Source organism: Rhincodon typus, chromosome 17 (genome assembly GCF_021869965.1).
Source record: "Rhincodon typus isolate 14 chromosome 17, sRhiTyp1.1, whole genome shotgun sequence".
In the NCBI taxonomy this organism is placed as follows: Eukaryota; Metazoa; Chordata; class Chondrichthyes; order Orectolobiformes; family Rhincodontidae; genus Rhincodon; species Rhincodon typus.
The window spans coordinates 42,999,584-43,026,878 of record NC_063348.1 but is presented as its reverse complement, the minus strand read 5'-3'; the positions used below and the strand labels follow the sequence as shown (position 1 = coordinate 43,026,878).

At 41.9% G+C, this 27,295-nt stretch overlaps 2 protein-coding genes across 3 annotated transcripts in view; one reads left to right on the top strand and one right to left on the bottom strand.

Moving 5' to 3' along the window:
- LOC109928544 (transmembrane protein 263-like) overlaps window positions 1-27,295 on the top strand; it is a 203,840-nt gene that overhangs the window by 33,019 nt on the left and 143,526 nt on the right. The window lies entirely within an intron of this gene.
- lmo2 (LIM domain only 2 (rhombotin-like 1)) overlaps window positions 5,638-27,295 on the bottom strand; it is a 29,416-nt gene continuing 7,758 nt past the window's right edge. For both annotated transcript variants that reach the window (XM_048606919.1, XM_020514667.2), the window contains exons 2-3: window positions 14,512-14,727; window positions 5,638-6,115 (exon numbers count right to left, since the gene is read on the bottom strand). In XM_048606919.1, the coding sequence (XP_048462876.1) occupies window positions 5,896-6,115; window positions 14,512-14,727 (436 nt within the window). In that variant the 3' untranslated portion in view covers window positions 5,638-5,895. The remainder of the gene's footprint in view (window positions 6,116-14,511; window positions 14,728-27,295) is intronic.

The following is a 27,295-nucleotide window of genomic DNA, read 5'->3' as shown; positions in this document are numbered from 1 at the left end:
TCAAGTCCATTGTCACAACTGTTAAAGTTTCAAGTTAATGGGAGATTCACTAACGGCTCTCTTCCCAAATATTTTACAGTTATTATTTTCTATAAATTTGTGTACTCATTATCCCTTACAGTTGCATTCTTTAGAAGGATTTGTAATCTGAGCCAATGTACTTTTGAGATAATTAGTCCTTGTTTTTCCCTTTAAACTCCTATCCTCAGTGCCATTAACAGTTGCTAAACATCTTAGAAACAGAATACAATGATATCTGGACTATGTAAATCCACTGACTTTCCCAAAACTATTGCCTTGTCTTCTTCCATGTCTGTTTCATTTGTACTGTTTATATAGATGGCCTGTTTATATAGATAACAATATGGGTATTTAACTTGACACCACATCTGTATTGGTAAAACTGTTCATCCTGGCTATATTGCAGGGATTCATCACTCTTTTGAGAAACTTGTTACCATCCCCAAAGCTGAAGCGGGTAAAACTCTCTCAAATTCCTCTCAAATTATTTTGATCCTTACCATTTAAGGAATCGAGGTAACATTTTAACCAGTCCACTCTACTCCACATGCTGTGGATGTGTATCGTCTGTCCAGGACTGCACAACTGAATGAATCTATGACTAAAACATTTATGACTGGTTACCAGTAAAATTCCCTCTGCTTGATTGGTGTCATCATCTTTACCTTCCAAACCTTGTGTAAAGTCCATATAATTTTAATTTCTCTGGTTTAGATTGTGCACTAAAACTGAAAAAAAGGCACAGTTTTAAAGCCAAGGACTGTGGACAGAATTGCTGCACTCTAAAAAACAAGTTACTGAAACTCATTGTGTGTAGCATTAACATTGTAGCTTTATTCAAGCATTCACAGACGGGGCAATATTTGCAGACAGCGCAGCACCAGAGAGTGTGTGCTGAATGACATTTGTCTGGTGTCATATAGGTGATTGGTTTGTGCAATTAGGACCAGTAAAGGATGCAAAAGGTCATCAGCCTCTTTGAGTGGTTTCTGGATAGCTGAACAGCTTGTGGGTGTTAATGATACAGGGAGAAGCCTTGAGACTGATTGAAGCATAGGTTCTCTCTCTCTCTCTTCCTTTCTCTCTGTGCAGTAAAAATACCTTAATCCTGTAATAAGACAGCCATTTTCCCCACCAGGTACTGAAAGCTGTTGCCTTTAACCAATCATTAAGAGGCTTTGAGGTTAGTGTACCAATCGTCATTTGCCTCCTGTGAAGAAAATAGATTGAAGAACAGAAGGTCCTGGCAACTCAAAGGAGTTCGCTCAACAATCCCTGTGGAAGGTATCCCAGTCTCTTATTCATCTGTCTGTAAAACAAATGCTATTTTTTATTCTTCTCTGTCTGCCTATTTCCACAGGGGTTTTAGAAGGGGGATACAGTTTAACTGATAGAGCCATATGTTTCTAGTTCACAGCTGTTTTTGAGTTTAGAATTTACTTATTTGTGACAAATAATAGGGTAGTGATTGTAATGAGGTCAGCCAGATGGACCTCATAGAATATGAATTCCCTGATTGGGGGCTGTTAAACTGGTCCAATCAGGGAGCCCTGGCTAACAGTTATAAACAGGAGTGTCAAGGGTTCTGTTCACTCTGAAAGTTGGCTCTAAGGGACCTGGATCAGTGTCAGGTTTGATGTACGTGTAAATAAGGGGTGACTTGGTGCTGGGGTCCCGGTCTCTGTGAAGTTATTTTCAAGTAGCTGTTTTTCAGTACAGGAATGTGGCAGTGTTTTCCATTAACTCGATTGCTTTAGACAAATAAATTATCAACTTTTGCATGCTTCAATTAAATCATCAGCTTTGAGGTAACTCTGGGAGAACTGGTGCTCAACAGTTAGCACACCTTCCCAAGTCAGTTGTAACTTCAAGAACCTTATTATTCCCATCTTTGACAGATCCAAGCAGACACTGCCAGAACCTAAGAGCTCCTTATAAATGCTGAAAGGTCTTCACAAATCCAAATGAACCCAAGCAGAACTTGTAAGAAAAACAAAGTTGCTGGAAAAGCCCAGCAGGTCTGGCAGCATCTGTGAAGGAAAAAACAGAGCTAACTCTGTGTTCTGAGGAAGGGTCACTGGATCCGAAATGTTAATTCTGTTTTTTTCCTTCACAGGTGCTGCCAGAGCTGCTGAGCTTTTCCAGCAACTTTGTTTTTGTTCCTGATTTACAGCATTTGCAGTTCTTTCCGTTTTTATTTAGAACCTGTAAGACCCTGGCAGGGCTTCATAGACCTAAGATCCTTAAAGAAACACTAACCTACCCCAAAAGATCCATAATGGAATTCACAGACCCCTAACAAATGCTAATAGACCTGAGCTGTCTCAAACAAACCAAACAGATCCTGATGAATTCATAAAGACCCCAATTGGCCTTTGCAGAACCCAGCAAACTTGAACAGATCCAAACAAATCCTAGACAATCTTAATATACTTGAGGAGACACTAACAAACCAGAGTTGAAGCCCATTGTTAGTTTAAAAATAAAAGTAAAATATTGCAGATGCTGGAAATCTGAAAACAATGCAGAGAATGCTAGAGAAACACAGCAGGTCTGGGACCATTCATGAAGAGAGAATCAGAGTTAAGATTTCGAGTCATGATGATTCTTCTTCAGTTTTGCTGCTTCATCTGCTGGTAAACGCCAGTTATTGACATGTTCTCCATCAGTCACCTCATATTCATGAACCCCAAATTTTGTCTTTTCCTGAGGAGGAATTGATCATTTTTATTCTCTAAAATGTAGCATGTAGACTTTATATTCATAATCACTCAAGCTTCATAGAATCGATGTCAGTAATTGTAGGTGTCGGGAAGCAAGTATCTAGAATGTGAGACGACAGATGCATTAGAGGATACGTAGCACTTCAAGATTTTGGTGCCATTTGATATTCCAAAGAATGATACTATATTTTTAAGATTGAAAATATCCTGTTGTTTCTCCGATTTAGTTAGCTCCTTTGATTTTATTCTGAAAACACCCTTGTTCGTGCTTACTTACCAAGATAATTTCATTTCATCAGACACTGCCAGGGATTCCTAGGAATTATAGAGATCAGGTTCAAAACTGCAGCTTCTGCATTGTGATACCACATTAGATTAATACTTTCCTAGCATTCCAATTTTTGCAGCTCTTTCACTATCTGAAGTGCACAAGGTTTCTAAATGAACTCTGTAATACACTATGGGACGCAGTAGCAATGTCACCACATTTGTAATCCAGAGAGCCAAGATAATGATCTGGGAACACGGGTCTGAATCCAGATGGTGAAACTGAAATTCAAAGAAAATCTGGAATAAAAAGTGGGCTGAATAGTAACTATGAAACCATTGTTGTAAAGCCCACCTGGTTTACTAACATCCTTTAAGGAAGGAAATCTGTCGTGCTTACCTGGTTTGGTCTACATGTGACTCTGGACCCACAGTGGTTGACTTTTAACTTCCCTCTGGGTAATCAAAATGAACAATCAATACTGATCCAAGCAACAGTTTCTCTTTTATAATGCCACCATTTCAGTCTCTCTTCCTAAGACTTGCCCAGTCCTTAATTTCACAGTGGCCTTTAAATATGGTCTACTCCTTTCATGTAAACTCTACCACCCCCTATTCCACAAACCCAATCCCCACCACCCCATGCCCACCTCCTGTTCCCAACACTCATCCACCATCAAACATATAAAATATATTCTGCTGTGGTGACTCACATTCCTGTCGTGCCTGCATTATTTAGCTGAAGAGACACAAAATGCCTTTCCCAGTTAAGGCAGAGATAAATGATGTCCTAATGCACTTAGATCCTGACTGTACTGCCACAGGAATATCTAAACCAAAATATTTAAACCCATCCACTAAATTATTCACCTTTGCAATGAAAATAGCACTGAAACTTGAGATGATATTGGAGATTTTTTAATAGACAAAGTCATTTTGAGAATGCATGACTTTAAAATATGCTGTCATGGGAGTTAACAAACTTCAAAAAGAGCTATAATTTACATTGATCACTTCTTAAAAGTCAGGCAATTTATTTTCCTATTAAAAAACATGGAATTAAATATTAATTAAATTTGGTGCCCACTAAAAACCTTGTGCTCTTGTAATGTCTCAATGTTCCATTGGAATGCTGACGATCTTCTCTTAATAAACAAGATATCCAGCAGGCTCAAAACAATTTCAAATCATGCAAGTGTTATAAATCTCGGAAACATTATAAACATGAGAAGGATAGTACAGATCTTCGAAGGGACATAGATAAGTTGGTAGAGTGGGTGGACAGATGGCAAATGAAGTTCAATGCAGAGATATTTGAGGTAACTCCTTTTCATAGGAAGAATATGGAGACAATATAAACAGTACAGGAGCAGAGGAACTTGGGTAGATAGGTGCATTAATCATTGACGGTAGCAGGACAGAGTGAGAGAACAGTTAATAAAGTATTCAGTATCCTGGGCTTAAACAGTAGGGACAATGAGTACAAGAGCAAGATGGTTATTTGAACTTGGATAAGATATTAGTTCAGCCTCAGTTTTGGTTTCATGTCCAATTCTAGGTATCACACTCAAGGAAAGATGTGAACACCTCAGAAGTGTATAAAGGATTAATGAGAATAATTCCAGCCGTGAGGAACTTCAGTTTCATGGAAGGACTGGAGTTGTTTGGACTTTTTGACTCGGAGAAGAGAAGGCTACAAGGAGATTTTAGAGAGGTATTCGAAATTATGAAAGGTCTGGATGGAGTAGACAAAGCAGACAGGGAGAAGCTTCTCCCACTTGTGAGAGGATCGAGGACAAGAGGGAACAGATTTAAATTGATTGGCAAAACAAACAACAGCAAAATGAGGAAAATATTTTCACGCAGTGAGTGGTTACAGTTTAGAATGCATTACCTGACAGTCTGGTGGAGGGAGGCTCAATCAAGACATTTTTTAAAAGACAATTTCAGATTGTTATCTCAAAAGGAAGAATGTGTGGGGTTGAAGGGAAAAAGCAGAAGATTGGCACCAGCTGAAATACTCAGAGAACTGGTGCAGAACTGATGGGCTGAGTGGCCTCTTTCTGTCATTCTGCGATTTTCTGTGGTTTTAAATTGTAGTGGCTGATCTAATAATCTTAAAACCTGCTGGACCACATCTTCGTGACTGTTCATTTGTTAGGGTTTTTCTTTTGTTACACCACCTTTTTGGATTGACCGATTACTGGTTTGAATAAAAACAAAAACTATCATAAAATATATTTATGCAAAAAAGGCTTTCGAATTTGTATGCTCTGAAGTTGCTGACCAATGAGGAGGTAGCATCATTGGCTTAGATAATGATTATCTCATACATATTGACGAATGCCTGCGGCTTACTTCTAAACAGCATTCAGAGTAAATCTTCAATGCATGGAACTATAGAAGCCACCAACGTCTCAAGGGTATTTAGGAAGAGGCAGTAAATATCAGTCTTGCCATCAGTGCACACATCCATGAGCAAGTAAAAAGAAATACCAACTTGCATGTTGCCTTGTTGCCAAAGAAAAATACTTCCCATTCTCCATGAGTATTCTGCTTTTGTCCTCATCTGAAACCACAGACTGCAATGAGATCTGGAACCAAGTCGATCTGTCAGACTCCAAACTGAGCAGTTATTTATTGATTTATTTATGAGGAGTAAGTATTTGTCACAATTACTAAGATGACATTCATACCTGTCTCCTTAGCGAAGCTGCAGAAGTTAATATTTCACAGTAAAGTGTGCGTATAAATGAAACCTTCACAGCTTGTGTTAATAAAATATCTGTACAAGTCCTTAACTTTTGTAGGTTCTTACAAAATGGTGAATTCATACATATAGACAATATTTGAGACCCAGTGATGATGAGTATCAGGTATAATTCTAGATCATCCCATTGAGTTTAGTCCATTCATAAATGTCCTGTTCACAGACAATGTCTGAGTTGATGAGCAAATATCTGTCTCCTACACAGAAATGCTTTTGACAGGCAGCACATTTAAAACACTCCAGGTGGTAAACTTTGTCTTTGACTCGCATTGTCATTTCATAGGCACGGATGCGTTTGTCACAGGCAGAACAAAGTCCATCTTGACCAAATAATCTGAGAAGAAGAGGAAGAAAGTTAGCTTAAAGCAGGAAGAACACAAACTAAATTTGCATTTATCAAATTTCTATCCACTCATCAGTGCAATACAGCAATTTGAGGGCACCGGCGTTGGTAAACTAGGAGCCCTTAAGCCAAAGTTTCTGCTCTTAATTGCTGAAAGCTAAACATTGGATTTGGCTGTAATTCCCTTTGCCAGGAGTATCTGAGGGTATTTGACTTCTTGGGTGATGCAGCCTTGGGTGCCATAGAAAGACTTACTTTTACCAATGTTAATATTGAATTAGAGGACAGTACTGATTGGTTGATAAGGGGACCCTGATTGGTAGAGGTTTTACCATTGGAGAATGCACTAGTTCATGGTAACTGACAGCTAATTACCAAGCTTTAAATTATAAATCAGGCAGTTTGACTCTGATTGATCAAAGCATTATCCTGAGAAATGAAGCAGTGAGCTAACATACACAATATAAATGTTCTTTATGTCTGCAAAAAACTGGACCCTGTGTGTTATTATATGTGGTTTCACACTGTCAGCCTGGTTGACAATCCTAAATTGGATGGCAGCATAATTCTTCACATGTTCAGGATGGTGAAGCAAATGTACAATTGCAGATCACGTCTAATATTGGACACAATAATGTTATTTTTGTTAGTGCAGGCTGGTTGACTATGTTCAGAAAGTTGCTAATTGTGAAATATTAGTTTACTCTTCCATTAATATTCTTGCGAATTATCCTGATTATTGCAGGACAAGAGCTTCAACAAAATGTCTTTTTTTAAAAGCAACACCCAAGTTCTATATTACCAAATGACTGAGTGATAAATTGATTATCCCATGGATTTGTATAGACCTCAAGCTCAAGGGTATCTGGGAAGGATTTTAAAATTAGGGTTGGGAACCTGATTACCACAAAATGTCACTCTATGCCACGTCAGCATCAGTTCTAGACACCTATTTTAAAGAACTAATGGGCCCAGGGGACAGTTTGACACCCAAATCAGTGGTGCTAGGAATTGCCTGGAAGCAAAACATGGAACCAGATGTTGGGGGAACACATATTTATACCAGGGGACTGTGTGGAAAGCATAGAAGGTACTGAGCTGTTTTGAGGAGACCATGAGAACTGATGGTTGCCTAGACCCCTGGCCAGACTGGGTTTCTGTGTCAAACACCAGGGGAATGACTGAAAGACAGTAACGTTATGGGCAGTTGGAATAAAGAATGGCAGCAGTAAGCAGGTGAAAAGGCTGCATCCTTATCCCTCTTCTGGTTGAATTTTTGAAACCTGTTTTTCAAATATTTCACACCACAATTTTTGGAGCACCTTTACCAATCCGAAAAGGCTAAATGGTGACGACTATTCAAAGGCCTAGGTCTCACGAGATTTTCTTCTATTGGTCTACAGCTGTAAGAGATTCAGCTGAGGTCATAAAAATCAGTTTCTAGAGAAGACATCAAACTTCATCCCTATTGAACTATTGGCCAATAAAGGGCTTTGTTGCTTTTTTTCAATACCATCTCTGCACAGTTTGCTGTGGATTTGTATTGTGCGAATGTGTTTGGTGGGATTAAAGGCATATAGTTTTAATTCCAGATTATAGTTAGTTTCAGACCAGTTTTGCCAATTGTTTTAGCAATAGCTTTCATCAATAATACATAACTTATTTTTCAATTCGTTAAAGAATCCTGGTCAAAGTGTCTTCTCTTCTAAATCGTGGTCTGTAAAGGAATAAGTTGGCCATATCAGTGATTGCATGAACACATTTACAGTAATGGTAGAAGAAGTGGAACAGTGAGGCTTGATTATCAGAGCATTGCTCCAATCACAGATGGGGTCTTGTGGTGCTGTTGTCATGTCCCTACCTCTGAGCGAGGGAGCCTGGTTCAAGTTCTACTTGTAAGAACATCTCTGAGTAAGTTGATTAGAAAATATCTTCTTCCCATCATGGCTGTAAAGCAGAGGATCCTTTGAATAGGCAAGCAGCATCCATAACTGGGCTTGCGATTCAATGAGAATATTTTGTAGGAAGGTGTTGGTCAGGTTGGCATAGTGTTCATGTGTTGTCCCAATCTTTTCCAATGCATCCGCCTTGAAGCACTGATGGAGGCTGTTGCTGAGAGTCAATAAATTCTCCTCCTAGTATTCTGCAGAAGAAAACCACCACAAGAAACCAAGATGTCACATGGAGTTCAGCAGTAAAGGTATCATGTGGAAGATGTGAGTCCAGCGCTGCAGGCACATTCAACGTTAAAACCTGGGAAGGAAAGAAGTGACAGGCCTGGGTAACAGGCCTGTAAACCGATATGGAGCAGCACATGCAAAAGTTGGGCAGACCAAGTGCTCACACTTCACCCAAGTACTGTCACGTCCGATGATCAGTTCCATCACTGAGACATGAGTCACCCTCACAGATGGATACAACTGAGAAGGGCGCATGACTAAGAAACATAACAGCTCATGTCTATGCCATGCTGGAATAGCTGAGTTAGGGGCAGGTTATTCGTATGTCACACTTTTCTCATCCTGCAGGAAAGGAGTGCCCACAATCATTGTGAGATGTCTCCAATGGGAATTGGAAATCAGAACCTCACCTTGCTAGAGATGGTGGCACTGGACAAATGGAGAGCACCATGGTGGCAAGCTTTGAGTGGAAGCCGTGAGAAGTAAAGTAATTTGATCACTCCATGTTTCGCTAGAGGCCATGGAAGAGACTCCAGCGCAGTGTGTGAGGTATCACAAATGGGGTTGAGTTGATCAAGTTCTCATCAGCATCTTTCTGTGTTTCCCACTGGGCCTGCGGCAGAGGCAGTGCAAAAGCAGTTATACAGGCTTCTTGATATTTGATGAACTCTTCTTCAACCCCATGTTCTTAAGATGTCAGAGCTATCAAGCTTTTCACTCAGGTCCAATTCCCAGGCGATTGATCATCATCCAACATCACTGTCGCTATTAGCAGACCACAATCACTCCCATATGCCCCAGGGGCACAGTAGGCCTGGGCTCAGTGCTGAAGCAGGATATTTGGGTGAAGATCCTATTCGGAATGTCTTCAGTTGGCAATCGTACCTTTCAGAATGTGTGCCTACTGGGAAGTTTCTCCTTTGACAGGAGCTGAGTTGCATGGTGATCTGTCAGAGAAGTGCGAGGTGCTCTATACAAAAATTACTGAAGCAGGATAGCCCTGGTGGCCAAGTCAGCTTGATACCACAAAACCTGGGACAGCATTTACAGACTTCCTCCAATGGGATTTGCTTGTCAATGAAGCAATGAAAAGCTTTTTCCAAACTTCCAGCAAAATTACAATGACAACACTGGAAGAGCTCCAAGGAAAATCTCACCTAAGTCTCATACAAATTATTATCTAGGGGCAGGCAATATCTTGCGGTATTGTTGCTGGATTAGTAACCCAGAGACTCATGTAATATTCTGGGGACCCATGCTCAAATCTCACAATGGCAGATGGTGAAACTTGAATTCAGTTAAAAAAAATTCTGGAATTAAAAGTCTCATGATGACCATGAAAGAACTGTCATAAAAATTCTTCTGAATGTCCTTTATGGAACGAAAAATACCATCCTTATCAGGTCCAGTGACTCCCACATGCCAATGAATGAATTTTAAAAAGACAGCAAAGAGATTTGAGTTAAAATTATAGAGAAAACATTATGAAATTGCACCCTCTCATGGACAATTTTTAAATATTTATTTAAAGAGATTTTAATGAAAATGTGACATTCATCACAGAATCCTGAAGAAAACAGGGTATAAATACCTGAGGAGGATCTGTTAGAGTCATCAGAGGATGCAATTTCATAACATTTCCTGAGTGATCTTATTCACTTATCGAAAGGAAGGCAGAACCCACCCAGAGGTCAGTCTGTTTAATGTTTTGAAATCTACAACTAAAGATGAAATTATCAACAGGGATAGATGATGGCCTAGTGGTGTTATCGCTCCAACATTCAGCAAGGTCACAACAGACGTGATTGTGGTCTCCACTCCACTTTCCTGTCTCCTCCAAAATCCTTTAATTGTCTTCTCAATCAAGAATCTAACTCAGTCTTAAACCCTCAATATGCCTGCCTCCACTGCTCTCTGGGCAACAGTGTTCCACAAACTCTCAACCTTCTGGGAGAAAATAAAAACAGTCCTAACCTCTGTCTTAGTTAGGAGACTCTTTACTTTTAAACCATGCCCCAAAGTTCTAGTTTCTCCCTTTTCCTGTTCTATCTCTTGCAACATTAAATAGTTAAGATTGCAGAATACATAGGCAAGTGGCAGGTATAACATAATACAGAGGAATGAAGTGATGCAGTTTCATCGAAGAGGCAGAGAGAGGCAATGTAGTCTTAACTGAGCATTCCTAAAGAGTGTGCAGGAAAGGATGGACCCGGGGGCAGATATGCCTCAATCTTTGAAGGTGGACAGATATATTGAGGGAGTGCTGAGTAAACCAGATGAGATCTTGGGCTTCACAGACAGAGATATTGATTACAAAAGCATGTAAATTGAACCTTTATAAAGCTCTGGTGAGGCCCCAACTAGACCACTGTGTATAATTCTGGTCGCCAAGCGTTTCGTAGGATGTAAGGGTCTTGGACAGGGTCCAGAAAACATTTACTGAATTGTTGCAGGGATGTAGAGATTTTGTGACAAAGTTAGAATGTAGAAACTGAGTTGATCTCCATGGGCAAAGGAGATTGATGGGTGATTTGACAGATGTTTACAAGTTGATGGCAGGTTTGGAGAAGGTAGACAAAGAATAAACGGCTCGCATGAGCTGATGGTACGAGACTGGAGGGCACAGATTTAACATCTTAGGCAAGAGATGCAGGGAAATGTGAGGATGAAGTTTTTTTTTGTGAAGTAATAGCCTGGATATTACTGCTCATAAGGGTGGTGAAAATAGAAACAATAACGTCAAAATGGAATTAGAGGAACACTTGAAGGAAACGAAACCGCAGGTGCAGGACTACAGGGATCAAGTAGGGGAGTGAGACTGACTGGATTGCTCAGCAGACAGCTAGAATGGATTCAATGGGCCAAGTGACCCCTTCTGTGCCATAAATAGCTCTTTAACAATAAACTGTCCTTGTCTATTGTTCCAAGGGTATACATTATTCATCTACAGATGTGAAGCTTCAGCAGTAGCTGTGTGCATCCTCCGCAATGTAATTATGATAGAAACTCAGCAATTATTCTCAAATCTAACTTTCAAATGGACACCTTTCAGTCATTGTTAATGATGGAATGTTAAAGGAAAGCGTAAAATATGACAGCTGTATTATTCATTGAGTTATTAAAAATGACACAAACACAACACTTGTTACCATCAAATACTCAGTGTAGGTCACTGCAGGGAGTTCTATCTGACAGAAAGCCAAGCTCTCCTCAGAACAGGAAGTTAACCAAAGTTCCTGTTCTATGGTAGAGATCAGGAACTTACTCCCTGTAAGAACCTGGGGACACTGGCTCAAATAAAATTTTCAAGATCATAACTGATAGATTTCAGGGTAACGAGAGATACAAAGCATGGCGAGGGACATGGGAGTTGTGATACAGAGCAACCATGATCTAACAGAAGGGTAGAACATATGCGAGAATTGAAAGACCTACTCCTGCTTTCATGTTTCATTGATAATATCCAGAAAGCTAAGCTGGAAGATTTAGTGTTACTTAACTTGGTGCTTTGTGACTGCTGACTTTGTCCACCTGAGTCCAACACCGGCACCTCCATATCATGACGTTCTGATGAGAATGGGATTGTACATGGCTTGATGCACTCCCAATTTCCAGTCTTCAGTCAGGTTACCAACCCTAACCCTAACTCAATATCCATAAATAACTTGATACAATCTAATTCATGCTCCTTGATTTATTTCATCCTCACTCCTACTCTTTCCAATCTTCATGCTGTTTTTCACTACGTACCTCGCATCTACAAATACATTGAAATTAATAGAGCGCAAAGGTTTAGTCTGTGCATAGGCCTCCTGAACATGCAACAGTGCAAATGTGTGAGTAGAAAAAATCCTCCAAACAGTGGAGACAAGGAACTGCTGAGAAAAGCAATCATGTTTCAGAATTTTCTTAACCATTCTTGCACAGCAAGTCTTTGGAGGAGGATATACTTTGAAATGTTGGGTCTTTATAGTAAAAAGTATTCACACCAGATGTATAAAGAAACAGGATGAAGGGTGTTCGAAATACAACTGGTAATGATTTAATTCAAGCTAGGAAATAAGAAACAACTTATTAGCCTGCCTAAGCTGCTAATAAACAGCTCACAAGTTCTGCAATCATCTCTGGCCCTGTATAGCCACGAACAGCATATAGCATGTGATTTTGCAAAACTGTTTCCGAATCATGTACAACAATGGCTGTGAGGTCTGTTAAGTTTTTGTGAGGGTGATTTTTGGCCAGTCTTAGAGGGAGAACGCAGGACCTTAATTCAATTAGTTTTTTTAAAAAGACAACTCATTGATGTGGAGAAATGTGAAATGTTTATTCTTTTGTCATATCCTACAAGGAGAAGTTGTGTTGAGAGTACTATATTTCTCTGGTCAATATGGTTCATTTTTATGTTCATTGTGAAATGATATGGTTTAGTAATTCATGTATGACTGCACCTTCATCAAGTTTTGCCTCTGTTTAACTTCAAAGAGATTGAAGAAACTTACCTAGGACATAGAACATAGAACAGTACAGCACAGTACAGGCCCTTCGGCCCACGATGTTGTGCCGAACTTTTACCCTAAACCTAAGGTCTGTCTAACCTCCACCCCTACCTTATACTATCATCCATATACCTATCGAATAGCCATTTAAATGCCCCTAATGAGACTGACTCCACTACCCGCTCCGTCAATGCATTCCACGCCCCTACCACTCTCTGAGTAAAGAATCTGCCTCTGACGTCTCCCCTGTATCTACCTCCACTCACTTTAAAACTATGCCCCGTCATAAGCTATCTCCACCCTAGGAAAAAGTCTCTGGCTGTCCACTCTATCTATACCTCTGATCATTTTGTACACCTCTATCAAGTCACTTCTCATCCTTCGTCGTTCTAAAGAGAAAAGCCCTAGCTCTCTCAACCTTTCCTCGTATGACCTTCTCTCCATTCCAGGCAACATCCTGGTAAATCACCTCTGCACCTTTTCCAATGCTTCCACATCTTTATTGGAATGAGGAGACGAGAACTGGACACAATACTCCAGATGTGGCCGAAACAACAGGGTTTTGTATAGCTGGAGCATAACTTCACAGCTCTTGAACTCGATCCCTCTATTAACAAAAGCTAACACACCATACGCCTTCATAACAACTCTATCCACCTGGGTGGCAGCTTTCAGGGAAGTGTGGACATGAACCCCAAGATCCCTCTGCTCCTCCACACTGCCAAGAATCTTTCCGTTAACCCTGTATTCTGCTTTCAAATTTGTCCTTCCAAAATGAATCACCTCACACTCATCAGGGTTAAACTCCATTTGCCACTTCTCAGCCCAGCTCCGCATCCTATCAATGTCCTTTTGTAACCTAGAACAGCCCTCCGCACTATCCACAACTCGACCCACCTTCGTATTGTCCACGAACTTACAAATCCACCCTTCCACTCCTTCATCCAAATCAGTTACAAAAATCACAAATAGAAGAGGACCCAGAACAGATCCTTGTGGTACACCACTCGTAACTGAGCACCATGTTGAATATTTTCCGTCCACTACCACCCTTAGAAGACAAAGGGTGGTAGTGGACGGAAAATATTCAACATGGTGCTCAGATCCTTGTGGTACACCACTCGTAACTGAGCACCATGTTGAATATTTTCCGTCCACTACCACCCTTTGTCTTCTAAGGGTCAGCCAATTCTGAATCCAATCTGCCACATTTCCCCCTATGCCATGCCTTCTTACTTTCTGCATGAGCCTACCATGGGGAACTTTATCAAACACCTTACTTAAATCCACGTATACCACATTCACCGCTCTACCTTCATCCATGTGTTTGGTCACCTCTTCAAAGAATTCAATAAGGTTTGTGAGGCATGATCTACCCCTCACAAATCCATGCTGACTATCATGAATCAAACCGTGCCTATCCAAGTGATCGTAAATCCTATCTCTCAGAGCCCTTTCCAATAATTTGCCCACCACTGACGTAAGACATGAATGAGATATGAATGTAAAGTACTGATCACAACGAAATGTTAATGTCAAATTTTTGCATGTAATTTCCTGGTCTAGTTCTGCTAATTTACCTAGCAGTGCGGAGTTTAAACAGTTACATACTCAAAATTTTTCATCCAATGATGAAGCATTGCTTTTACATGCAGGGTCTTTGGTTTTAAATAAAAATTGAAATGATTTGAAGTAAATAAAGCTGTCATACCTGAGGTAGTCCCTTCGGCAGAGCTTTCTGCCTAGTTTATAGTATAATCTCCTCCCCACTTCTCCCAGTCGACAGCCACACAAGTCACAACTCAGACAGTCTTCATGCCAATACTGATCGATTGCTTTCAGGAAATAACGATCTCCAATATTCTGTTGACAACCCCCACACATTAATAACGAAGGAGGTATCTGCAAAACCTCATCCACTGGCTCTCTGTAAAGAAGAAACTTAAGTCAGAGGCAATTTAAGTTAAAGTCTGAGCACAGTGCTAAAATGCTACTCTAAAATCAATTTAACTTTTGAATTAGGGAGGTGAAAGTCAGCAAGCTTATTTTCTGAGATAACAAGGTGTAGAGCTGGATAAACACAGCAGGCCAAGCAGCATCAGAGGAGCAGGAAGGCTGACGTTTCGGGCCTAGACCCTTCTTCAGAAATTTTTTCTCCTGTTTCCGATCCAGCAGCCCCTTCGTAAGTATTTATTATATAAAACAAAGCACTGTGGATGCTAGAGATCTGAAACAAAAGCAGAAATTGCTGGAGAAACTTGGCAGTTCTGGCAGCACTTGTGGGAAAAAAAACACAATTTACATTTCAAGTCCAATGACCCTTCTTCAAAACTGATAGCAGCGAGTGAAAAGTGGTATTTATGCTGATAACAGGAGGTGGGGGAAGAGGGGAAGAAATGGGCAGATAGGTGGAGATGGAGCCCAGAGAGAGAAAAACAACGTCAGGCAGACAAAATGATTGTTGGTAGCCAAGAAAGAAGAAAAGCTTAGGTAGGTGATAATGTAGGGGACTATGAGTGGGTGAAAATGGGTAGGGTGTGCTAAAAGCAAGCCATATCAGACGGCGCCCAGGGTGTGGGGGTGGGTGAAGGACATGGACGGAGGTGTTCATGTTCTGAACTCAATGTTGAATCCTAAAGGCTTTAAGGTTCCCAAGTATAAGGTGAGATGTAACTCAGCTTGGTTGAGCCTTGCTGGAGCTCTGCAGCAGGCCAGAGGTAAAAATGTTGGCATGAGAACATGCAAGTGTTTGTTTCATGTTTGGAGGAAAAGGGTGCAAAGTACCACCTGTGGTTGGTGCAATTGTACCTATACTCTAGCAAGCCAACAAATTTATTCTTTGAGGCAGAGGATCAAATTGACACAATATTTCAGATGGACACAATACTCCATGAAAGCCTGCAGGGGGAGCTCCAATACAGAAGATATCTGGCCCATATTCAACTCATCATTCTCCGCCATTTCCGCCACCTGCAATCTGACCCGACTACTCAGGATGTATTTCCCTCCCCACCCTTAGCTGCCTTCCGGAAGGACTGCTCTCTCCGCGACTCCCTCGTCCGCTCCACACTCCCCACCAGCCCCACCACCCCCGGCACCTTTCCCTGCAACCGCAGGAGGTGCCACACCTGCCCCTACATCTCCCCCGTCACCTCCATCCCAGGCCCCAAGAAAACCTTCCACATTAAACAATGTTCACCTGCACATCTGCTAATGTGGTATATTGTATCCGCTGTTCCCGATGTGGCCTCCTCTACATCAGGGAGACCAAGCGGAGGCTCAGAGACCGCTTTGTGGAGCACCTACGCTCGGTTCACGACAAATGACAACACTTCCCAGTCACGAACCACTTCAACTACCCCTCTCACTCCTTGGACGACATGTCCATCCTGGGCCTCCTCCAGTGTCACAACGACACCACCCGAAAACTGGAGGAACAGCACCTCATATTCCACCTTGGAATCCTACAACCCAATGGTCTCAATGTGGACTTTACTAGCTTCAAAATCTCCCCACCCCGACTCATCCCAAGACCAGCGCCCCCCTCTCGTCCCCACCTCCTTGACCTGTCCGTCTTCCCTCCCACCTACCCGCCCCTCCTTCCTCACTGACCAACCCCCATCCCAACTCCCTACCTACACTCACCTTTACTAGCTTCATCCCCGCCTCCTTGACCTGTCCGTCTTCTCTCCACCCATCTGCTCTTCTATCCACCTTCTATCACTGCCTCCCCCTCTCTATTTATTTCAGAGGCCCCTTCCCCCTCCCCCATTTCTGAAGAAGGGTCCAGACCCGAAACATCAGCTTTCCTGCTCCTCTGATGCTGCATGGCCTGCTGTGTTCATCCAGCTTCACACCTTCTTGTCTCAGTCTCCAGCATCGGCAGTTCCTACTATCTCCTCATAATCCACAAAGATGTTTTACCCAAAATTACCATTCGTGTACTGTTACTGGGACAAAATCCTGGAACTCCCTTTCTTACAAGTTACAAGGAGTAGTGCAGTGGATCAAAGCGATGGCTCATGACCACAAGGGCAACTAGGGATGGACAATAAATGCTGGCCTAGCCATTGGCATTACATCCCATGTATGAATGGGGAGAAAAAACAGGCTTTCCACGATTGCATATGGTATGGGGGATTTCATTTGGATTTCGATTCTCAAGCCCCACAGTCAGCATAGACTTCAACGGACCAAATAATCTCTCTCCTCCCAAAAAACTCCTAACTCTCAGAATCCTCCATCCTGGTCACCTCCCCTCTATTTCCCCAGATTCTCTCTCCTCACCTAATTTCCCCCACTCTCCACCTAAGATCCCCCTTTGCACTTCATGACCCAGCCAAGAGTTACTCCAAGTAATACAACATCTGCAAAGTTTCATTCTCGTCACTCTGGGATTCCCAAGCAAACTCACGAAGCTGGCCAGCTGCATGTAAACAAAACTAAGGCCCATATCAGGTGGGCCATGGACTGACGTGTTCCACAGGAAACAAACTTCTGCCCAGTACACATGAGCGGGTAAATACAAACCAATTTGTGGGCTAGTGTTGACCCTAGTGTGGGCTCGTGTCCCTTAAAATCTTCCACACTGCCAACAATGGGAACGCATTCCTACGATGTCAGCGATCCTGTGGAGTGTTCACTGGCTGGAGATGGGACTTCGACCTCGAAATCTAGCTCTCCCCATTTCCGTGGGAGTGGTGTCAGCTTAGGCTTTCCATGCATAGTTTCAGGGGGCAGCTGCTCATTTTAGTGGCCATTTTGGTAACCTTGCTACATGGAACCGAGAGAGCGCAGTGCAGACCCATCACAGCAGCTCTGTTCAAAGTGTATTTCTTTTGGAAAGTCAGAATACCCCTCTGGAGAACTAGGCTACCCCTATGTGGTCCCAAGACATGTCAAGGGTGGGGTCATTTGGATACCTTTAGGATGGTGAGAAGGGTGGAGATTGTTCATTGGGGGGGGTTTCAGATGCCATTTGATGGAGCTTCAAGTATCCTTGGAAACTGTTAGATACCCTTTGAGATTGTTAAGAAAGGATTGTATGCAAAAAAAAATGCATAAACCCCTTGGAACTCTTAATCCTGTGAAAGACCTGCCAAATACATAAAGGCCTGTCAAAACGTGTCAGACCTATCAAGATTTGCCAAGATTGCCTGTTTTAAGATTGAGAGTGTTTTTCTCAACAGAGTGCACTATACAACTTTTAGTTGAATCTTTTAATAGAAGTTTATTTTTCTCCTGTGTGTTTATAGATACAAGATGTAATGGGATGGTAGTTTTCTTTTTGTTCACTTATGAGGTGTGGGCATTGCTGACAGGCCAGCATTTATTGCCCATCCCTATCTGTGCTTGAACTGAGTAGCTTGCTATGCCAATTTCAGAAGTCAATTGAGGGTCAACTACATTGCTGCAGCTCTGGAGCTACACATAGCCCTGGCCAGGTGAGGATGACAGATTTCATTCCCTCAACAATATTAGTGAACCAGATGGGTTTTTCCGACGACTGGCAATGGTTTCATGGTCATCATCAGACCCTTAGCACCAGATTTTTAAAACTTAAATTCAAATTCCACCATCTGCTGTGGCAGGAATCAAACTCAGGTCCCCAGAACATTAGCTGAGTTTCTGGATTAATAGTTCAGCAATAATACCACTAGGCCATCGCCCCTCCATTTAGTTAAAGGGAGAAAAGAAGAAGGCACTCAGTTGCATAAGGTATGCAAGAGGTCCTGGACACAGATGGAGGGGCACAGAGTAGCACATAGTGAGTATGAAGGGCTGAGTTGGATGTGTCCAGGGAATTAGGTCATATGCGATGACATGAATGGGGCATGTGGAATTTTTATATTTTATGTTTGTATTTCTTTTTGGACACAGTGCTGGACGTCCAAAGCAGGCTTCCTTCATGTGTCTAGCCTGTCTTGGCAACCTTCAATTTCCCCAACTATTTTCGGGTCAGCCAGCCCAACTTTCAATCCAGCCCCCCGAACCACAGGGCATGAAAATGGGGAGTGTGGATGGGTGGGCTTTTTCAAAGGAGGTGCTGGTAATTCTCCACCTGTCTATGCATCCAGCTCAGGGCGGAAAAAAATTGGGGCTATCATTCAGATACAATTTTAAACCAGTGTTCAGGCAATTGTAAAATATTCCACAATATTAAATTCACAGAATTTTACAGCACAGAAGGAGGCCATTTGGCCCATCATTACTGTATCAGCTTCTGAAACAACTGCACAGCCAGTCCCATTCTCCAGCCTTAACTCCATAGCCCATATTGTTGGAGGAAGAGGAAGAAGTTCTTACAGAATTGAAACCAACAGGCGTTCCTCAAGCAACACCTTTGAAATGAGATAAACTGGTTATTTATTCATTTTCAGCTTCTGGGACTGAGCTGTGAGCATAATAGCTCCATAACACCAATGATTACATTTCAAAACAGTCAACTGGCTAAGACCTGTTTTAGGGTGTAAATGCGAAATTCATTTTTGGGATGTTCCTTTATGATGTGATTAAAATATTCTCTTATAAAGTATATTTACATGAGGTGTCCTTTTTGTAACTTCCTTCAGCACATCTTCAGCCATCTTATCTGAAATGCCTATTTCTTTTTAGTACTTGCTCTGCAACCTGTGAAAATTTAATTTGTGTCGGTGAAGGTAGCAGGAATTTACATCAAGCATACAGAGTTTTCTCATCTACATTTACACAAATACATGGTTATTGAGATCATTTTCATTGAAACATGTAAGATTCTGAGAGGTCTTAACAGGGTGGGTGTGGAGAGGGTGTTGCCTCATATGGGAGAATCTGGAACTAGGGAGTCATCCATTTAAACAAAGATGAGACAAATTTTTTTTTGAGAGAAGACCGTGGGCCTTTGAGATGAGGAGAAATTTCTTCATCCAGACAGTGGTCAGCACGTGGAATTCTCTGCCACAGAAAGCGATTGAGGCCAAAACATTGAATGTTTTGAAGAAGATGATAGTTCTTCGGGCTAAAGGGAACAAAAGTAAGGGAGCAAAAAGCAGGAACAGGGTACCGACGATAGAATTGAATCGATTTGATTGATTCATTGTCATTTCACTTAACAAATAAATACAGTCAGAAATGGAATATGTCACCATGCTCTGCTGCCATTTTGATTATCAGCTATGATCCTATTGAAGGCTGAGTGGCCAAGTCCTGTTCTATTTTTTAGTTTCTATAAGCAGATATGACATGAGATCAAATACTTCCTGACTGACTTTCTTGACATTTTTTGTGCCAATAATGGATTGTGGCATCTGTCAAATTAACCACAAAATTTAAGAACAAAAATGCTGCTGTGATTTCCGTCATTGTTTAATTGACTGAACATTTTGTGCAAACGTCAACAGTTACATTTGTAAAGAAGGCAATATAGCGTATCAGTTTTGGCAGAAATTCCTTCAACTAAGTTGTATGTTGATACTGTTACTTAAGATTTACAGCTTCCTTCTGTAAGTTTGAATAGATAGAGCAGATACTGGAACAGTCACAATATCACCACTTGTTCAGCGGACTCAAGACTTCATGTCTGCTGAAACTGCAATTTGGATGCATCCGAACAATACACAACACTCAATCACTAGAGAAATTCTTTCAGAACCACTTTGCCTGTTACGCTGATGAAAATTTAGCAGGAGAAATTATAAATAGTGCCTGCTTTAATTATTGGCTGTCTTTTGGAGTGAATAGTGGACCAGCCTCATACCTGAAGTGCTTTTGCTAAAGACAAGCCTGCACAAATCAGAGTCAATACAAAGGCTTTTCTGATGAAGGGTCTAGGCCCGAAACGTCAGCCTCTCTGCTCCTATGATGCTGCTTGGCCTGCTGTGTTCATCCAGCCCTGCACCTTGTTGTCTCGGATTCTCCAGCATCTGCAGTTCCTACTATCTCTAATTCAATACAAAGGCAAACTTGATTCTGCATTAAATGCACAGACGTAAATGCATTGTGCATATGCAGTGGTTGTGAAGTCATGTCTCTGGTTAACTGCCTATGTATAAATCCCACCCAAGCTGCTGCTAAATCCAATCAAGGCAGGTCATACTCAGGAGAAATTGAAGCCAGCTAATCAATCCTGTTTCGGAATGTTTGTATTATGTCTCTGCTCCCTCCACAACAGCAGAGAATTGTGTGAAATAGTGAGTTTCCAGAGAATAGCGCTTGGAAGAGGCACTGAGGCAGGATAGGACACAGAATGCACTCATCAACAAAATCTTGGCAGCACCGCTGCTGTCCTGATCGTAAAGGACTCAGCTACTAGACTGGGTCTGCAGCAGCTGCTGAAGGAACTAACAAGAAGAAAAAACAATCTTGGCTAAATCCTTGTCTGCATGTCCATGACAGTATCAGCAAGAGTGACCACTGCACAGTTGTTGTGGAGATGGAGTCCCATCTTCACATCGAGGATACTCTCCATTGTGTTGTGCGACACTATCACCGTGCTAAATGGACAGGCTTTGAACAGATCTAACAACTGAAAACTGGTTATCTACCAGCAGCCTTCCTGATAATTTATTTTTCTTCTGCAGGGACCTCTGAGGTCCATGGGTGCCAGTGACTTCTGGAACCATTAGTTAATGCTGCAACGTGTATTACTGTTCGTCTTACCTGGAGTACCAGACCTGTGTAGCTTAAAGCAAACATCCAACACTACCTGCAACCTCATAGGCTGGCATAACCTACACTCAACGATTACCATCAAGCCAGGGGATTAACCCTGAAGAGTGCAGAGGGCATGCCAGGAGCAGCACCAGGCATACCTGAAAAAGAAAAGGTGAAAACCTGGTGAAACTACAAAACAGGACTACTCGTGTGCAAAACAGCATAAGCAAGTGGAAGACAGATTTCAGCGATTCTACAACCAACAGATCAGATCTAAGTTCTGCAGTCCAGCCACATCTGGTCGTGAACAATGACAGACAATCAAACAACTCTCTGGAGGAGGAAGCTTCACAAATATCCTCATTCTCAATGATGGGGGAGCCCAGCATATAATGTAAAAGATAAGGTGGAAGCATTTGCAACAAATTTCAGCCAGACGTGCCAAATGGATGATCCATCTCAGCCTTTTCTAGAGGTTCCCAGTATCACAGATGCGAGTCTTCAGCAAATTCTATTCAGTCCACATGATATCAAGAAATGACTGAAGGCAATGGATACTACAAAGACTATGGGCCCTGACAACAACCTGGCAATAGTACTGAAAATTTGTGCTCCAGAGCCTGCCACGTCTCACACCAAGCTGTTCCAGTATAATCACAACACTGGCAGCTATATGACAAATTGGAAAATTGTGTGGGTATATCCTGTACACAAAATGTAGGATAAATCCAACCTAGCCAATTATCACTCTTTTAGTCTGCTCTCGATCATTAGAAACAGTGATAGAAGTGGTCATCAACAGTGTTATCAAGCAGCATCTGTTCAGCAATAACCTGCTCAGTGATGTTCAGTTTGGGTTCCACCAGGGCCATTTGGCTCCTGAGTTTATCAGAGCCTTGGTTCAAAAGTGGACAAAAGAGCTGAACTCCAGAGAGGAGGTGAGAGTGACTGACCATAACATTAGGTCTGCCTTTGATCAGGTATGACATCAAGGAGCCCTAGCATAACTGAAGGCAATGGGATCAAGGGAACTCTCTCTGCTTGTTGGTGTCATACCTGGCACATAGAAAGATGGTTATGGCTATAGGAGGTCAGTCATCCCAGCTCCAGGAAATCCCTGCAGGAGTTTCTCACGGTAGTGTCCTAGGTTCAACCATCTTCAGCTGCTTCATCAATGATCTGCCCTTCATTATAAGGTCAGAAGTGAGGATTATAACCAATGATTGCACAATGTTCAGCACCATTCACAACTCCTCAAATACTGAAGCAGTCTACGTCCAAACACAGCAAGACCTGGACAGTATCCTGACTTGGGCTACATGTGCCAAGTGACATTTGTGCCACACAAGTGCCAGGCAATCTCAAACAAGGGAGAATCTAACCACTGCCCTTTGACATTCTATGACACTACCATCTGTGAACCCCCCACCATCAACATCCTGGAGATTACCATTAACCATAACTGAATTGGTCTATCCACATAAAGTGCGTCAAATGGACAGTGGCTTCAAGATCAGGTCAGAGGCTAGGAATACAGTGGTGCGTAACTCACCTCCTTACTCCCCCAAGGCAGTCCATCATCAACAAGGCACAAGTCAGGAGTGTGATGGTATACTTCCCACTTGCCTCAATGAGTGCAGCTCCGACAGCACTCAAGAAGCTTGATACCATCCAAGACAAAGCAGCCTGCTTGATTGGCATCACATCCACAATATACACTCCGCCCACCACCGACTCTCGGTGACAGCAGTGTGTACTATCTACAAGATGCTCTGCAGAAATTCACCAAGGTTCATTAGACTGCATCTTCTGACTGACAAACACTACTATCTAGAAAGTACATATAAATACAATCACTTGCAAGCTACCTTCCCGATAGTCTCTCCATTTCTGAGGTCTGTGCACAGCACCAGCGAAGGAAACCAGAAATGAATGAGTCAGGACACCAACTGGTGTGCGTAGACCTTCCAAGGGAACATTGCCTGCAAGTTCTCCTCCAAGTCACTTGCCATCACCATTCCTCATGTCAAAATTCCAGACCTTCCTCCCTCACAGCGCCATTGGTGTAACTACATCAAACGTGGCAATTCAAGAAGGCAGCCTTCTCAAGGGAAACAAGGGAAGAGCAAAGCTGGAATAAAATAAATCTGCTCCCAAATTCCACTTTTTCATCTTTGTCACTCCCTTTGATACATATAGCTAACAAGATATCTCAAGTGCCCATTGTTCTTTTATCCTCAGTACTCTGGGGACAGAGTTCAAATATCATCCTGTATTTTGGGTGAAGGAGTACTTTCCGATGTTATTCTTCAATAACATTCTATCTCTTTATTCTTAAAACACAGAAAAGAGGAAACTGTTTTTCTATACGTAGCCTATCAAATCCTGTTTTTAAAAATTACAACAGGACTACATCATCTCTTCAATAATTTACATGCAAGGGAATAGAGTCATTGGCATGGAGACAGGCCCTTTGGCCTAAACCAGTCCATGCCGACCAAAACTGGTCCATCCACGCTAACCCCATTTCCCTGCACTTGGCCCAAATCCTTCGAAACCTTTCTTATCCATGTATTCGTCCAAATGCTTTTTAAATGTTGTTCATGTACCCACCTCAACCACTTCCACTGGCAGTTCATTCCATAAACGTACCACCCTCTGTGTAAAAAATGTTGCCCCTCAGGTTCCCATCTATTCTTTCCCCTCTTACATTAAACTGATGCCCTCTAGTCCTCGATTCCCAACCCTAGGGAAAAGACTGAGTGCATTCACCCTATCCATGTCTCTCATAATCGTATACACTTCTATAAGATCCCCCCTCAGTCTCCTACGTTCTAAAGAAAAAAGTCCTAGCTTGTCCAACCTCTCCCTATAACTCAGTCCCTTGAATCCTGCCAACATCCTTGTAAATTTCTTCTGCATCTTCCAGTTTAATAACATTCTTCCTATAACAAGATGACCAAAACTGAATACAATACCCCAAGTGCGGCCTCACCAATTTCCTGTACAACTGCAACATAACTTCCCAACTTCTATACTCAGTGCCCTGACTGATGAAGGCCAATGTGCCAAAAGCCTTCTTCACTGCCCTGTCTACCTGTGACTCCACTTTCAGAGAATCGTGCACCTGAACTCCAAGGTCCCTCTGATCCACGACACTCCTTAAGGCCCTACCATTCACCATGAAACTCCTACCTTGATTTGACTTTCCAAAATGCAACACCTCACACTTATCGATATTAAACACCATTTACCATTCCTCGGCCCACTTCCCCAGCTGATCAAGATCCTGCTGCAATTTCTGATAACCTTCCTCACTGTCCACAAGACACCTATTTTAGGGTCATCAGTAAACTTACTACTCATGCCTTGTACATTCTCATCCAAATCATTGATATAGATAACAAATAGCAATGGGCCCAGCACCGACCCCTGAGGCACACCACTATTCACAGGCCTCCAGTCCAACAAACATCCTTCCATTGTTACTGTCTGCTTCCTACCATCAAGCTGATTGTGTATTCAATTTTCCAGCTCTCCTTGGATTCCATGCAATCTAAGGTTCCAGAGAAGCCTAGCATGTGGAACCTTATCAAAGGCCTTACTGAAATCCATGTAGACTATGTCTACCGCCCTGCCCTAATCAACCTTGCTGGTCACTTCATCAAAGAACTCTAACAAATTTGTGAGGCATGATCTCCCATGCACGAAGCCATGCTGACTACTCCAAATCAAACTTTGTCTTTCCAAATGCGTGTGAATGTTATCCCTCAGAATCTTCTCAAGTAACTTCCCACCACAGATGTTAAGCTTACTGATCTATAATTCCCAGGTTTTTCTTCGCAGACCTTCTTGAACACAACATTCGCTATCCTCCAGTCTTCCAGGAACTCACCCGTGGCTAATGATGCAAAAATATCAGCCAGGGCCCCCACAATTTCTTCTCTAGCCTCTTGCAAGGTTCTTCGATATATCTGATCAGGACCAGGAGATTTATCCACCTTCATACATTCTAATACTTCTAACACCTTCTCTACTGTCTTATGGACTGTCCCCAAGATATCCCCACTAACTTTCCCAAGTTCCCATGTCTTCTTGCCTTTCTCCACGGTAAACAGATGAGAAATACTCATTGAGGACCTCGCCCATCTCCTGCAGTTCCACACATACATGTCCACTTTGGTCCTCGGGGGGGTCCTATTCTCTCTCTAGTTATTCTTTTTCCTTTAACATACTCAAAGAATAGAAACCAAGTTAATACAACCTGTCCTGATAAATTTGACCATCTAAATACCATATCTTAACTGGAGTTTCTCATCCCTTATATTATCTTCCCAAAGCTACACTGTACACTTTTGATGGCTTTAGTATGCTTTCCCTATTAGGAACTGGAAAGCTGCTGTCAGTGTTCTACTGGTCGTCAAACTAATGTTTTGTACAAATGTATCACTTCTTTAATCTTGTACCTTAAATCAGCATGGGTGACTCTCGTTCCAAGATGGAGAAAGAGTAACAAAACTCACGTTTGATTTCTTTGCTTTTTAATTGTGATCTTTGTTCCACATTTATAATGATTGATCAAATTATATATCATCAAAGTGCTTGAATCTCCTTTCCACATTGCAGTTCTGTTCTCGTACACATATTTTCCATGTTGTTGCAAACAAAAGGGAAAGTAGGTGTGGTACCCACTCTGAACTCAGTTGCAAGAACCACACCCTGCAGTTAACACTAACTTCCCAGCTTACATCAGTGTACAGAATTAAAGTTAAAGCCTGTCTAAAAATGTGACAAATATCTGATATGTTTGGAAGCAATGGAACTTTCAAACAGAGATAAAATTTGAACTAAAATACCTCAGGAAATCAATATGTTCCTCACTAAAAACCCTGTAATTCTGAAGTGCTGCCAATTTATTATCATATATCAATTGCAACTTGCCAGCAAATTTCTGCAAACATATTTGATGGAGGAGAAAATGGCCGACTGCTGTTCGGTTTAAGAAACATCAGTGGCAGTAGCTTAACAGCACTATACATGCCTCTCAGATCAGAAGGTTGTGTTTTCAAACTCCATTCCAGACACATAAAAGCTGAAACTACGAAAGAGCATGGGAAATAGGTGTAGGAGGAGGCTATACAGTCCTTTGAATCTGCTCCGCCATTCCATAAGATCATGGCCAATTATCGACTGCACAACTATTCTCCTGTACTATCCAAATCATCATAGAGCCATAGAGTCTTATTGCACAGAAACAGACACTTTGATCCAACTCATCCGTGTTGACCACATATACCAATCTGACATCGTCCCATTTGACAGCATTTGGCCAATATCCCTCTAAACCCTTCCTGTTCATATACCCATCCAGATACCTTTTTAATGTTGTATTGTACCCAACTCCACCACTTCCTCTGTCAGCTTGTTCCAGACATGCACCACCCTCTTGTGAAAAAGTTACTTCTCAGGTCCTTTTTAAGTCTTTCCCCCTCACCTTAAACCTATGTCCTCTAGTTTTGGACTCCCCATACTAGAAAAAAGACCTTGGCCATTCACCCTATCCATTCTCCCCATGATTTTATAAACCTCTATAAGGTCACCCCTGAGCCTCCAACGCTCCAGGGAAAAATGCCCCAGCCTATTCAGCCTCTATCTATAACTCAAACCCTCCAGTTCCAGCAACATCCTTGTAAATCTTTTCTGCACCCTGTCAAGTTTAGTAACATTCTTCCTATAGAAGGGACTCCAGAATTGTACGCAGTATTCTAAACGTTGCCTCACCAATATCCTGTACAGCCGCAACATGACATCCCAACTCCTCCACTCAATATTCTGACCAATGAAGACAAGTGTGCCAAACACCT